At 44.2% G+C, this 14,491-nt stretch overlaps 1 protein-coding gene across 5 annotated transcripts in view; it reads right to left on the reverse strand.

The window, feature by feature from the left end:
• Positions 1–608: 608 nt before the first annotated feature.
• herc2 (HECT and RLD domain containing E3 ubiquitin protein ligase 2) overlaps positions 609–14,491 on the reverse strand; it is a 46,565-nt gene continuing 32,682 nt past the window's right edge. For 3 of the 5 annotated variants that reach the window (XM_069704078.1, XM_069704079.1, XM_069704076.1), the window contains exons 73-91: positions 13,279–13,397; positions 11,857–11,982; positions 11,589–11,744; positions 11,182–11,496; positions 10,858–11,072; positions 10,568–10,745; positions 10,315–10,476; positions 8,873–8,964; positions 8,631–8,770; positions 8,271–8,458; positions 7,903–8,100; positions 7,704–7,787; positions 7,112–7,253; positions 6,821–7,015; positions 6,448–6,560; positions 3,287–3,477; positions 3,101–3,206; positions 2,800–3,012; positions 609–1,577 (exon numbers count right to left, since the gene is read on the reverse strand). In XM_069704078.1, the coding sequence (XP_069560179.1) occupies positions 1,305–1,577; positions 2,800–3,012; positions 3,101–3,206; positions 3,287–3,477; positions 6,448–6,560; positions 6,821–7,015; positions 7,112–7,253; positions 7,704–7,787; positions 7,903–8,100; positions 8,271–8,458; positions 8,631–8,770; positions 8,873–8,964; positions 10,315–10,476; positions 10,568–10,745; positions 10,858–11,072; positions 11,182–11,496; positions 11,589–11,744; positions 11,857–11,982; positions 13,279–13,397 (3,206 nt within the window). In that variant the 3' untranslated portion in view covers positions 609–1,304. The remainder of the gene's footprint in view (positions 1,578–2,799; positions 3,013–3,100; positions 3,207–3,286; positions 3,478–6,447; positions 6,561–6,820; positions 7,016–7,111; positions 7,254–7,703; positions 7,788–7,902; positions 8,101–8,270; positions 8,459–8,630; positions 8,771–8,872; positions 8,965–10,314; positions 10,477–10,567; positions 10,746–10,857; positions 11,073–11,181; positions 11,497–11,588; positions 11,745–11,856; positions 11,983–13,278; positions 13,398–14,491) is intronic. The other 2 variants (XM_069704080.1, XM_069704077.1) reach the window with 1 other exon arrangement.

The following is a 14,491-nucleotide window of genomic DNA, read 5'->3' on the forward strand; positions in this document are numbered from 1 at the left end:
CACTACAGCTAAAGACGGTATGAGGAATGTGTTAGTCAGTGAGTGGAGGTCTTAAGACCCCCGGACATCACATCACTTTCTTTCCCAGCACGAGAGGGAGGCGCTCTGCTAACAACAGCACGTCACAGAGGTAATTAGGGGAGATGTCTTTAATCCCACAGAGCTGCAGGCTAACAATGTTGACCGCCATCACGGTAACACTGCTGCTGCAACCTTTGTGCTGTATATTAAAAGGGATTCTTAAAGATATCAAACTGAAAGTCGGATTTAAATCCATCTAAAGCGCCGCCTGATGAAAAAAGACCAAAAAAATCAAATAAAATGACCCATTTTGAAAACATTTAGTGCAAGTTTCATGAGATCAGCCTTTTAACCTCCCCAAACACATCCAATTTAAACAATAACCTTAATCCACACAATAATATCTCAGGAAGATTGTGTAAAAAAAAAAAAAATAATAATAATAATCCAGGAAATGAATGTCATTTTAATGTTTGCGATTAACAATTCCTGTTGCATTTGATTTTCTAAAAACCTTTTAGATGCTGTTTGTGTGGCACGCAGAAAATGTCAAAAAGAAATACAATCATTTCACTCCAGAACCAAAATGCTGCATCAGAGGAAAGTATTTCTTTTTTCCCGTTTTATTTATTAACAGAAATTTATTAACATTTAATATGCAGGAATGAGACCTGTGAATACATGGCACAATCATATTATATACATTCTTAAAGGAGACAGTGCACAAACATGGTGGAGGGTAAATACAGGAATTTTAAAATGACCCTTCGGTGGGCTCGGACTGACGTGAGCTGGGTGAGAAACACTGACGGTTTTTTTAAGTTAAAAATGTTTGTTTGTTTGTTTGTTTTTTTTATAAAGAAACATGGCTATTACCAAGAAACAAAAAGTAATACTACGGTTCTGTCACATTAGTTTCTATATACAATCTAGGGACAGGTACTTCACACAAACCAGAGGGAGAAATCTACCACAGTGCTAGGCTGGAGCCTTGTTTGTTTTTTGTTTTTAACTCTGTAACTGTAATAATATACATAATTGTCATGTAACACAACAGAACATGTGCAGCTGATCACCCCACTTTATTTGAAAGAAACTAAATCAGAGCAAACCTGCGTTTGTTCCTCTCTTTAGCTTATAATGCTTTTAAAGCTCATTGCACATCCCCCCTCCCTCCCCCCTCCCTCACAGACGTTTGTGTCTCAGTATGAACGTGTGCATTAATAAGTGAGATTATCGCAGTCTCTCTGTGGCAGCTCGTCTCTCCACGTCCGTAAAAAGGCTCAGTGTCCCGTTAAGTAGTCCTGCGTGGAGTCCGATGCGAAGGAGTCGGCGTCCTCGTTGTCGGAGTCCTCGCTGCTGTCGTCGGCCGCGGGCTCCCCGGACAGAGCGATGCGGGCGTAGTCGTCCGTGTCGATGGACTTGCAGAAGTGAATGGCGTATTTCAGTTTCTCCTCCAGCACCTGTTTACACGAGTACCTGGGCAGCTTGAGCAGGAAGAAGCAGGTGTAGGACTCTGGCAGGAAGTGGTCCGGAGGGTTGTACTTATCCAGCACCTAAAGACAAACAGAACAGATTAGTGTTGAATGTCTAGACAACAAATAGCTTTAAAATCAAAGGGGCCGTATGGAACTTTACACTTACTGCTTCTAAATAACATTTTGTGATCATCAGAGTCCTTTTTTTTGAACTAATCGAAGGCCTGTAATGTTTTGGTCTGATTTGATGTCTGCATGTCTCTCTGCTCCGCCATCATGAAGGATGATTTCATATATTTAATGTCCATTTTTCTGTTCAGGATCATTTCCTAAAAACATTGAAGAACAGGGTTTCCTACGTTTGGATTTCTTTCGTGAAAATAGTGTCTGTGTGTTAACTGCAGGTTGGATTAACTCGGTAAACATGAACAACCGAAGGAGTTATTGTTTGGTTCGTAGTCTGTGGCCTTTTAACCTGGAACATGGACGCTAGTCATGGAGACTCTTCAGGCTCCCGCAACATACACTTTGTGATACTTCAGCTCAGTCACTGAAAATCCCTGTATGTCAGCTGGGAAATATATTTTGATGTGAGGTAATAATTATTTTTAACAATTACTTCATTTTCACTTAAAAAAAAAAAAAAAAAAAAAAATAACAGCCAATAAAATGTAAGTACAATTTTTTTAGAAAGTCTTTTCAAAACCAAGATAATTAGATTTTGTTTAAATTTAATTTATTAACATTTTCTTACACATACAACTGCAAAAAAAAAACTGACAGCAGAAATGTCTTATGTGCATTCAGTGTGTGAGTGCTGGCAAAAGTAACTGCAACATTATTATTATTTGGATATTTCATTGACGATTGTTTAGCACCAAATGTTTTCCCTCAGAACGTCGCAGCAGGACTCGGCGTTGGCAGTCTGACCCCGGGGAACAAATTCTCAGTGCTGCGCTCCCTTTGCCCACAACAGGAAGAGTCTCTCAACCTTTCATCAGACTTCACACAAAATACTAACAGCTGATCTGAGCTGTGCTGCAGTCATGAGAAACCGACGTTGCTTCAGGTTAAAGCTACAAAGATTTCCGTAAGGAAAAAAATCTGTCATCGCTTCTTTGATTCTTGTTTTCCTTGAATCTCTCACCAAGATGTGACGAATTAAAACAAATGACGAGTACCCATTTTTTTTTTTTAAATCCTTTGTTTGCCTGCTGGTGGTCATGTTTCTCCTGCTCCGCTTCCGCAGGATTCCTTTAAACTGTCAGATTTAATTGTTAATTAATTAATTATGTCTCACCTGCACAACGAAGTCCCGTCCCCGGAAGTCGGCGATGGTGCGGGGCAGACGCGTGCGTCCCCAGACGAACCTCAGGAACAGAGACCTCTCCGTGTTGGAGAAGGACTCCATCACTTCCCAGAACCACTGGATGAGCGGCGCCGTCGGCTCCACCCCCTTGTAGGTGGCCACTGACTTGAGCAGGTGGAGAGGGATGTCCGGGCTTCCGCACACCTGAAGAGAAGGAAACGCTTCCTGTAAATTCTGCACACACGGTCGGAGCACCGAGGTAACGTCGCCGCCTGAAGCGGCTCCTCCTCACCATCGTCTCCAGCTCGTAGCCGGTGAACAGAGACAGCAGGGGGACGGGAACCACTCGGGCCATTCCCTCGCGCACTGCAGACACCTGCTCGTCGAACTCGTGCAGCCTACAGGGTGAAGAGAAGCGTCAGCGCCAACACGCTTGCAGATGTGTTTGTTTGTGTTTGCGCTCGGTTTGTTTTCTCACCGGTAGTTAATGGCCAGGCGGACGTACTCGGCCCGGTTCTCCAGCGTGATGTGGGAGTACTTGGAGCTGAGCTGGATGTCCTGGCCGCTGGCGTTGGGCACCGTGAAGGGGAGGGTCATGGCCTCGAACTCCTCAGCTGTCGCCTCGTTGTCGCGGATGTACATCAAGCCGGGAATAAAATCCTTATCAACCTGGGAAAGAAAACAGAAAATCTCCGGTGGATATTCAAACAAAACTACTGCATCAGTTTGGCTCTTAATAAACTACAATTTACAGTCCATTCATTTGTTTTTGTGTGCGGTTCTGAGTGTGTGTTACGTGAGCGCACTCACATTTTCTTTGAGCTCCCCAGTGATCCACTCTTGTGCTAAAATCGTTTCCCATCTAACCTTTTTAATATCTCAGGGGCAAAACCACAAAACAAGAGCAGCTTTGTGAGGCAAAGGGCCTTTTTTTCCCCCCACTCCACTATTCTCCCAAAGATGGTTGAGGAAGCCTCATGATCAGAGCGTGAGGGCAGGAGTGGACTCGCAGCTGCTCTTGGACCACAGCCGAGGTTACGGCTCACAACTTCTTTCACTTAAAAAGAATGATTTCAGATTTCAGCCTTTTTCTGAAGAGCAGGTACAACGTGAGCTCCCAGAAACTAGTGGAGAACTCGGTGCCGCCGCAGAGCGGGGAGCTGATTGGCTTAGTTTTATAATCCGAGGAGGAATGTATAGGAATGTGTTCTTTTTGCAGGTTTTAAAGCAGGTCATGAGGGCTGGAAATGTTATAAAATATCTGACATAAAGTGAGGCCTTCTTCTGTCTGTCTTAGGAGTGGAGATTTTAGTTTAGAGACAAGTGGAGCGCCTGTCAAGTTGTAATGGTAGACAGAGTGTTAAAATAATACACTAAGCTGTAATATGTTCCAAATGGTTGTAATTAAATTGAGGGTTTTTATATTCCTAACAAAATCACTGTCTTACTTTTTGTGTTTCAAGTCAGCTCCACATATTGAATGAAATCAGATTTTCTTTTTTCTTTATAGAGCAGGTCTATGCACAATAGAAATACTGTGAAAGTATCAAAATGCCTCTGAGAAATGTACTGTTTGGACTTCACTAAGTTTGTTAAGCCACAGTGAGGTTGTGACATCACTCATGTCACACGTCATGTCTGTCCTCAGCACGGCTCAACGTTCAGCCTCGTGTGGAAGAAGACGTTGAGCCACAAGGTGGAGAAAACCTGTGGTTGGCCTGTGACATGTCTCAATTAAAAAAAGGAGTTCAGAGGCCAATCAGAGGAGAGCTGGTTATTGATGTCACAAAACAGCTTGTTCTTCGTAAAGCTCCAGAGAGAAGCTTAAGAGGAGCCGTAAAACTGCAAATAAAACACCAGAAAAGTGAAAAATATGGGACCTTTAAACTTGAGAATGCCATCTGTTCAGGAGAAAGTATTGAAGTGTGTCTATTGGTGCGCTCCTAAAATCTTGAAAACGGCCCCATCATCACCACCACCCCTTTTAGGAAGGTCAAACAAGGATACTTTTTTCGTGACTGGATTAAATATATTACGAGACTGCATTGATAAAAAAAAAAAAAAAAAAGCATGATTTGTATCCGAGTTTGTAGGATATTCTTATGATGTCTAATGCCGACCCTCTAGGACATTACTCTTTTCTGTCATGGAGCTGTAATTTAAATTGTATTCCTCTTGTAAATACATGTTCATTCTATTGTATGTGGGTGTGACACCGAGGTGCCTTCAGGTCATATGAATCAGTCTGAAGAAAATCATTTTTGTGCTTCTCTGAAGTTTTGTTTGTGTGGATCTTATCTGCTGCCTCATAAATGACTTAAAAATGCATTATAGATAAATAGGATATAAACAATTTGTTTTCATTCACGTGGCAGAATGTCTGTTATTGACTTGTTCAACAGCTCTGAAAACAGGGCGGGGTATCACACAAAAATATTTAATACTGGCCCCAATACTGGTTCTTGAATAATACTTTTTTCATACAAAATGTATAAAATCCATTTTAAGAAAAATTAATTATAAAAAAAAACATTACAGAACAATTGTTTTGTTTTCTAGCGGTTTAGATGTGGAGAGTGTAACCCAGGTTGATTTCTGTAGCAATAAATTAACAGATGTCTCCTACTGCTAAACAGGAGTCATCGCTAGACACTACAATTTACCAATGTTCCCTAAATGCCTCATTTTTGATTTTTGATTTGATTTTATACACTTTATTAATCCCCGAGGGGAAATTTCTTCACTACAGCAGGGGGGCTCTCAGGGGGGAGATGCTGCAACAGGCTGCCACTAGCGCGGCGCCAGGTAACCTGACCTGAGGTGCATGTTTTTGGATGATGGGAGGAAGCCGGAGAACCCGGAGAGAACCCACGCAAGCACAGGGAGAACATGCAAACTCCGCACAGAAAGGCCCAGGACCGGATTCGAACCCGGAACCTTTTTTTTTTGCTGTGAGGCGACAGTGCTAACCACTGCACCACCGTGCCGCCCAATAGCTCATGTGCTATCAGTAGATGATAATTGGGTGGCTGCACACAGAGAAGCCTTCAGTTACTGCAGAGTACTCAGACAGGTGTGTGGCCAAAAATGAGTTAAAAAAGATTTAAAATACGACTTTCTAAGGTCAGATTTACTGTAGTAGATTCTATTTATGGTAAATTCTGTGGTTCACTGATGCTGAAGAGATTTAGTCCGGCCTGAACGAAGCAAAAGTTAAGCATTTTAAAACAAAACGTGTTAGTGTGGATGAAGCTGAGATTAAAAAAATGTGGTACTGAGTGATGAGGCACTTTTCAAGAGTAAACAGAACCAAAGTCTAACTCAGTCTGCGCCTTCAGTACTCGGCCGCTTTCCTGGAGTAAAATTACATTTAGTTTGAAGACAAACTTCCTGGAAAAAACTCTCTTTCATCACTCTGAAGTGACGCTTAAGAACAAACGTGTTCTCACGAGTGATTCAGGCCGAGTGCTTTAAATGTTCAATACATTTTCACATTCAGTCAGTCTTCATCAGTGCACACGCACACTCTCCACACACACACACACACACACACACACACACACACACACACTCTCTCTCCACTCACACACACACCCTCCACACGGCGTTGTGCTCTGCTGAGCAGGGCGGTGCTCGTACCTCACTGAGGTCAGCGATGGTCAGGTTCATGCCTGCCAGCTGTTTCCACACGGGCTCCGCCAGGTTCAGGCTGAGAGGGCTTCCAGTCCGGATTGCAATACCGAGGAGCACTCCTGCAGACGCAGCAAGGCAGAGCGCATTACCCGCAGAGCAAACACGAACAATCAGCTGTCACTGTGTTGTGGAAAATGTGTTCAACGAAATAAATGAAATCTCTCAACTAAAATGAAGCATAATCAACAGGACAGGTGTTTTATCAGCAAAAATACACACAAATTACTTGTTCTTTTTAAAAAAATAAAAGCATATTTTCAATTTTTGTTTATCTAGGATTAACACCCCGGGCCTGACTAGGAGATTAACTGGATTATACCTAGGAAGCGGAACATGCTCATGTGAAGAGGGGACTTGGCTGCGGGGTTAAGCAGGAAACAGTCCCTGTTGGCGCCCGACTCATCGCGGCCGTTGGGGGTGACTATGAGCAGCGGCGTCAGGGCGTTCTGCAGCTCCTCGCACATTTCGGCGATGGACTCGCTGTAGCCTCCGCCGCAATCATCCACCGACTCCCCTGAGGAGAAAGGAAACGTATTAAAAACATATTAATGCTGACAATTAAATGTTACTTACAGTTGACGGAGGGGTAGATGTCAGAGTGAACACATACCTACAAATTTAACCTTCCACACGCGGTGAGGCAGCAGCAGGCTGTCAGGGCTGAATGAACTCATTTTGGCACACATCTGACCAAACACAGACTTGGTTCCATCCGGACCTGCAAGACCCCCTTTACTGCGGGAACGCTTCACCTGCAGGGTCAGGAAGACAAAAAAGAAAATGATTATAGTTTTATTTGTTTTTGTTCTGGGTTCCCGCTAGATGGAGAGGAAGCACTGATGAGCATGACGGGCTGGATGTGACAGCCACCCCCCCTTCACACACACACACACACCCACACAATCAGACAGGGACAGGGTGGAGGTGGGGGGGCGGTGGTCTGAGCCAAGACTCTATGTGAAGTAAAGTCTGAAACTCCAAGCAGGACTCCCTTCAGACAGGAAGGAGTGCAGATCACACACCACGAAGGAAAAAAAAAAAAAAAAAAAAAAATCCCCTTATGAAAGACATCACATGTAATGCTCAGGAGCCTGTCTGGCACGGAGCCTCACAGTGAGGGGGCGGGGGGTGAAGGGGCAGGAGGATTTGAAGAAACAGAAAAGGGATCGAGCCACTGATTAAAGTGTGTTTCCTGATTGTACCTGAATCCTGTTCAGCTCCACCACCGGTCCGTGCTGCCTGTCCCGCACCATCGTGGCTTGAACCACCTTCCTGAAGGCTGCTTCCTGTTTACAGACATAAAAAAAAGAAAGAATCTTTTAGTGCCAATCAAACACATCAAATTATTCTGTCTGTGCTTTGTGTGCATGTCTCTTGTTTTTCAGCTCCACGTTGTCCCACCTTGCCCTGCGAGATGAGGATGCCCCTGAGCGTGTCGAAGCCCACCGAGGGGCCGTGGCCCGTCTGGCCCAGCCGACCCTCCAGGTCAAACATGGGTATGCACGGGCAGAACAGCTCGGAGATGTGGTGCAGCAGCAGCAGCCTGTTCCTCAGGGCCATGATGGGGATCTCCTGTAGGTGGTTGTACTCCATGGGAACCTTAAACACACCACAAGGACATCCAGAGATTTGACAGCTTGGATCGGCATTCAAGTGTTTGAAAGAAGCTTTGATTTAATGTCTGCAAAACTTTACTGCCATCTACTAGAAGCTGTAGGCACAGGATTCATTTTCCACCACACATAGTCGCTTCCATAGGAGTACATTACCTGTGCAGGTAATTTTCCAGCGTTGGTGGGCTTGCTGGTGGACCAGGCGAGAGTGTGGGCGGAGCCACAGGCCACCCTGTTGATTTTCTTGCCCTGCAGTGCGGCCACCAGCCGCGGCCTCTGGATGGCATTCGTGGTCCCGTCTCCAAGTTGGCCCTCGTCGTTGTCGCCCCATGTGTACACTTCTCCTGAGCCAAACACAACAGCAAAGCTTTTTTTGGAGCTGCAATCCAGCCTGACTAAGCTGAACTGTTGGGACTCAATGACAACAAACGGAAAGATGGCAGAGAGAGTGTGTACAACAAGCTCATGTGAAATAAGCAAATACATCTGTTGGGAACAAGTACGAAAGGCTCCTACCATCCTCTGTGCAGCACACACAGTGCAGCGACCCCGTGGCGATGGCGATCACTTTCTTCCCTTGGAGTCCCTGCACCTGTCTGGGGCGTCGAACGTGGTCATCGGAGCCGTGGCCCAGCCGATGGTAGTCTCCTTTCCCCCTTTAGATGACACAATACACACACAGACATGAGCCCTCACATCACGGACGACAGTGACACGAAAAGCCATGACAGATCTTCTCAGTAACATACTGTACATACCACGTGTACACGGCCCCGGATTTAGTAAGAGCCACAGAAAACTGAGAGCCGCACTCCACTTTGACGACTCCGAGACCCGTGAGAGAGTCGATCTGAAGACAGAAAAAAAAATCGTGGAAAAATCATACTCAGAAATTGATCTCCTCACAATACACACACTGTACACTAGACTGTGCTTTATGGATACTGTCGTGTGGAGTCATACTTTCTGTTTGTAAATAAAAGCAGATCATCCATCTAAAAAGGGAAACCTTCCTGTTTCACTGAATGTTGGCATCACATTGTAACTTCTCTGTTGTCAGTGGACATGATGAAATGTGCTAACTTTGAGAGCATTTCAGTGAAAACCTGCTATTCATGTTAAATGATGTCTGATCCATCACTTGGCCTTTTGATGGGCACCAGGCTGTGCCAGCATAAATCTGTGAGACCCCAAGACACTGTTCTCCTGCCCTCCCCTGACGGACCTTTAAGCTGCCTTTGAATCCTCATCTAAACCCAGCAAAGAGCAGGTCCTTGGAGGCACGACTCAGCCTCATTCCTTTGTTGTATCTGTTTAAAGCTTATAAAGGCAGGTTGACCTGCCTCTGTAAGCAGTTTCAACTGAATGTCATTCAACCTCATTAGTAACTTTTCCACACATTAAACGTGCCCTCTGACCGAGAGTATTGTACCAGAAAAAAATGGTTTGAACATGAAGCTCAGTGTAAGAGAGCCAGAAGCTCTAAATCTGGGCTATTCAAACTGCGGCCCTCGGGTCAGATACTAATAATCCCGTCATTAATTCGATATTGGGCAAAAGAAAAAAAGCAGTATTTCTGGGGGTATTTGTTTGATTGACAGGCCTGTGGTGCAGTCAGGTTTCTATTATAGGTGGGCAGGTGTAGTGTCATCAGATTCCCAATCAGATGAAGTCAAACTAACAGCTTGCCAGATGCTGACGGCCAAAATAGCAAACTGGAGGCTTCAGAGCGACCGTTCTCAAACCAGTGGGTGACGTCACTGTTGGTCGCCGCTTGGTCTGCACCGAGACATTCAACACAGCCAAGACTAAGACTGCTGGGCTAACATTAGTCTCTGAGACATTTGATACCTTTGCTAGCAGGCCTTTGCTTGTCAGAAGTGCACATCTATGAAAAGGTTATTGATTTTCTGATCTAACGGTAAGAAAATGTGAAGAGTATCTCTAAAACTGTCCCACTATTCCTTTAACCTCAAATCTATCACCATAGGCCCAAATCTTTAAACTCGCAGTACTCCAATGTGTTCTGAAAATAAAAATTGTGGCTACTGGTCTGAAGAGAAACAGAAAAGTAAAGATCGACAGTCTTTGCTCAGCTTGATACTCTGATCTCCCAAATGAAGTAACCGGAGAGAGAAGACATAGAAGTAAAAAGTGTTTCCTCGGCTGACCTCAAGATCACATTGTTTGGTAATCTTACCTTCATGGGGATTTTGCAGCCATCACTGCCTCCCCGGCCCAATTTGCCATAGTCCCCGTCTCCCCAGGACCAGACCATGTCATCGTCAGTTAGACACAGCGTCTGTGCGTCCCCGCTGCCGCAGGCCACGTCGATGACCCGGTGACCCTGCAGTGCGTCCACCTGGATAAACCACACGGACAGTTAACTCCTTTCACGTTTAAGTGCACACCACTTTGAGCCTTGTGAGAACCGGAGCTAAGTGATCACAGACCAGTTTGGGTTTAAGCTGGTCCTCGCTGTCTCCGTGGCCCAGTCTCCCGTAGCGACCCTTGCCCCAAGTGAAGAGCTCTCCGCTGGCAGTGATGCAGGCGCTGTGTGCCCCTCCGGCTGCGATGTCCACCACCTCCACTCCCCTCAGGGACTCAATGACACGAGGACGGTCGCAGGGGCTAAAGTCAAAAGGAATCCCATTTACGTTAAAAACATCTTTTAACAATCTTAATTCTTACAATGATATGATCATTTATGGTGAAAGTGTCTTTAAGTTGATGTGATCTTAACCTTCGGTTCCCGTGGCCCAGTTTTCCATCTTCAGCTTCCCCCCATGAGTAGACCTCTCCCTCAGAGGACAGTGCCAGGCAGTGCTTCCCTCCAGAGTTCACAGCCACCTTCCTGATGAAGACGTGTTGGATGGACTCCAGTAAAGTTGGGGTGGACACCGATTCAGTGCCACCAATACCCAGTCGGCCCCCTGCTCCATATCCTGTTGCATATAGCTGAGGATCAAGATATAATAAATTAGTATAACAGTCAGATTGACAATATTGATCAACACTCTTGCTAGAAAGTTAAATTATTTTTGATAAAAGCAAACAAAGCTAAAACCTTTCCGTCTGCAGTGACGGCAAACAGAGTCTGCTCCCCTCCGATCAGCTGGACCGGCCGCAGTGTGGCGAGGGCTTCAGTGGGTGTGGGTACTTTGACCTTTGCCCCCTCGATGCCCCCCAGCTGCCCTCTGTGGTTGTGGCCCCAGCCGTAGATGGTGCCGCTGCCCCCGGCGGAGAGGGTCCAGTCATCCGGCCGCCGGTTCATCCACTGCACGAGCTGCTCGTCGTGCTCACGCTTGAACAAGTCGTGACTCTCGTGGAGTCCGTTCATGCTCTCGTGATCGGCCATGAGCTCACGAATTTTCTTTGTGACCTTTAAAGGGATGAGAATGACCAAGGACATTTGATTAAGGACATTTTTAGGTGAACAAAATTGATGGAGAAAGTGAATGCTGGCACACGTACCTCATCCAGGAAGGGTCTTGGTAGAGAGGTTCTCTTATCAAGGGCTACAGCCACTCGGGAGGCAGTGCAGTACCGGCGGAACCAGGCCCACTTATGGGTCTCAGCACAGCAGGGTAACGTATCGAGCTCAAGGTCACAAGCAAGAGCAACCAAGACCTGGAGGAAATGTTGAAATTAGAATAAGAGAAAACCATCTCTAACATCTATTAAAAAAAAATCCCCAAAACCATCAACCTTGTTGGCTAAAAATCAACAACTGCAAACTTACCTTGAAAAATGGACTATGAAGCAGCTGCTTCCCTCCCCTGACAATGGGGTCCTCGTACTCATACTGCCTCTGCAGAGCCTCTGGTAGGCCCTTCACAAGAGCAGCCAGAGCGCTGCCTGTGAAACTCTGAAAGAAAACAGATTATCAGTCAGTTACATCATTGTTAAAACAATAAAGCTCTTTTTTTTTTTTTGGCTTTCCATTAAATGTTACTATTTTGTTCAATTTTGTTATTGTTACAGTTAAAACAATTACACAAAGCAAAACAGAGGCACTGCAGTGGATGGTTGAAGGAAAGTGAGCTGAGAGAACTGAGCCAAACACAACGAAAAGCTACAAATTGTGGGAAAGAAAATGTAATTGATCGACTAAACAAACACATTTATACACCATGAAAACAAGAGACTGGCATACTGTCTCTTTACTTAACTTGTGAAAAGACTTTATGTCAGTCATGTCAGATAACATGGCCAGAGCAATGCCATTGATCAACCGTCCCTCAGCTACACACAAATATTACAACGACAACATATTCAGTTACCAATTAAAACAGAATAATTTATAAATATATTTGCCTGCACAGTACACGGTGAAAGACCAGATACAAAAGGACCTGCACGCTTGCTCCAATTAATTATGTAATAATTAATTTTAGATCATTAACATATAAGCTTCCCCACTGTAAATAGTTCAATTAGCTAGTACTTTGTGACAAATAAATGAATGATATTGTATGGACGTATGCTTTACGTTTTCAAATAAGTGACAAATATAAACAGTGAGTGCTCCACAGCCTCCGTGTTTGCACTCCTTCCTTGAACTTCTTATTTCACAGGGTTTTGTGACCAGTTTTTCCAGTATACTACTTGTGCTCACAGAACATTTTGTCAATGCACTTGATGTTGTCCAGAAGCTCTATCATGCCAGCATGGTTAGCTTTTAAAGCTGAACAGGCACTGTGCCAATTTCATTAAACATGTATGACGTGTTAAATCACAGTACACAATAATTTTTGAATTTTAATCTGTCTTCATGCACTGCCAGAAACGACCTCTCTGCTCAGTGGTGACCTGAATGTGTAACTTCACGACGGGGAAAAGCCAACAACTATCCTTCCTCCTATGCACTGTCATGTTTTGACTCTGTGTGCAGGGGGAGCGGGGCAAAGAGGGGCTGAACCAATGAATGTACCGCACGCAGCTCTATAATAAAAACGTAAACCATTTTAAATAGTAGAAAATATATAAATCAATATGTGGCGGTTAAAGATTTATGGGAAATACTGAAGGGACAATCGTGTGTCTTGATTGGAAAAAAAAAAAGAGAAAGTTATTAACCCAGGCAGGTCTTAATCTACTAGGCTAATCCGCCCAAGTAGAGCCTATACAATGGAAGCACTGGTGAGTTTCACTCTGTACTCACCATGGAGCGAGGCTCGCCTTCACTGTCCCCCAGCAGTCTGTTTATGTTGATGGACTGACCGTACTCGGTGGTCAGAAGCTTTCGTAGCCTCTGCAGAGCCCACATCCTGTGTCCTGCAGCTACACACAATAAAATATCATAAATTAGTATTTCATAGAGAAATAGAATTTAATTTCATGAGAATTGAATCTCCAACAGATGAATGAACTAATAATAAGCTTTATACATGTATAAAAAAAACTACCATCACAAAGTGCTTCACAAACAATGATAATGAGAAAGAATTGGAAAGCAATCAAGCATAAACTCACAGTTGACAAGTAAAAATCACAAATATTACAGGTTAAAGTGAAGATAATGGATTGAAGTAAACGGATGAAAGAATTGATAAACTGAGTAACAGGTACAATAATTTGTAAAAAGTCTTGAGACGTGATTAAAAGTTCTAGTCTACGTTCTTCAGGTTAGCTAATGCAAAGAGTTGGAGCCAGAAGAGCAAAGGCCTTGTAGTAGAGTAAAATGTTCATGTCCCAGAGGGCAATTTGCATTAAAAAGGTACTCTAACACATACAAACAATACATAATACACAACACAGTACAAGATGTATATGGTCTTCAAATCTAAAGCAGGAATAGCCAACACGGCCTCATTCTAAAATCCTAAACTACAAGCAGGTGAGTTAAGATTTAAAAGCTCAGCACTATGCCATGCTGGGCCTTTAAAGTCAGGAGCAAACCTTTTAAATCAAATCTAAAGTGGACAGGCTAAAGGGAAGCTAAAACATGGGCTTTGGTTAAGAGTCTGGTGTCTGCATTTTGGACATCCTGAAGCTTGTGCAATCATGTTTTGGAGAAGACAAGCAGACACAGCAATTCAATAAACCGGACGAGGGAAGATAAAAACATTTATAACTCTGAAGATCATGAAAAGATCAAATGGAAAAAACAAGACTGAGCTAGCTTTTAAAAGTGGGATTCGAGAGCGAGGTTCTGATATAACATAACTTCAGGTTTCTTCACGTCAGGTATCACATGCAGAGCTTCAGTGCCAAGCACAGGCAGACCTTGGCCAAAAGTGTGCTTGGACTTATTAGTAATAAGGATTTCTGGTTTGAAGGGGTTTAGTTGAAGAATATTTTCTGCCACCCAATCCTTAACAGCAGCTGGGAAATTTGGCAGGCGAGATAACTTCACCGAGTCAGAGGCTTAGCAG

Source organism: Brachyistius frenatus, unplaced genomic scaffold (assembly GCF_029030835.1).
Source record: "Brachyistius frenatus isolate BFR_SWC_R1_liver_20210118 unplaced genomic scaffold, ASM2903083v1 Contig_49, whole genome shotgun sequence".
Classification (NCBI taxonomy): domain Eukaryota; kingdom Metazoa; phylum Chordata; class Actinopteri; family Embiotocidae; genus Brachyistius; species Brachyistius frenatus.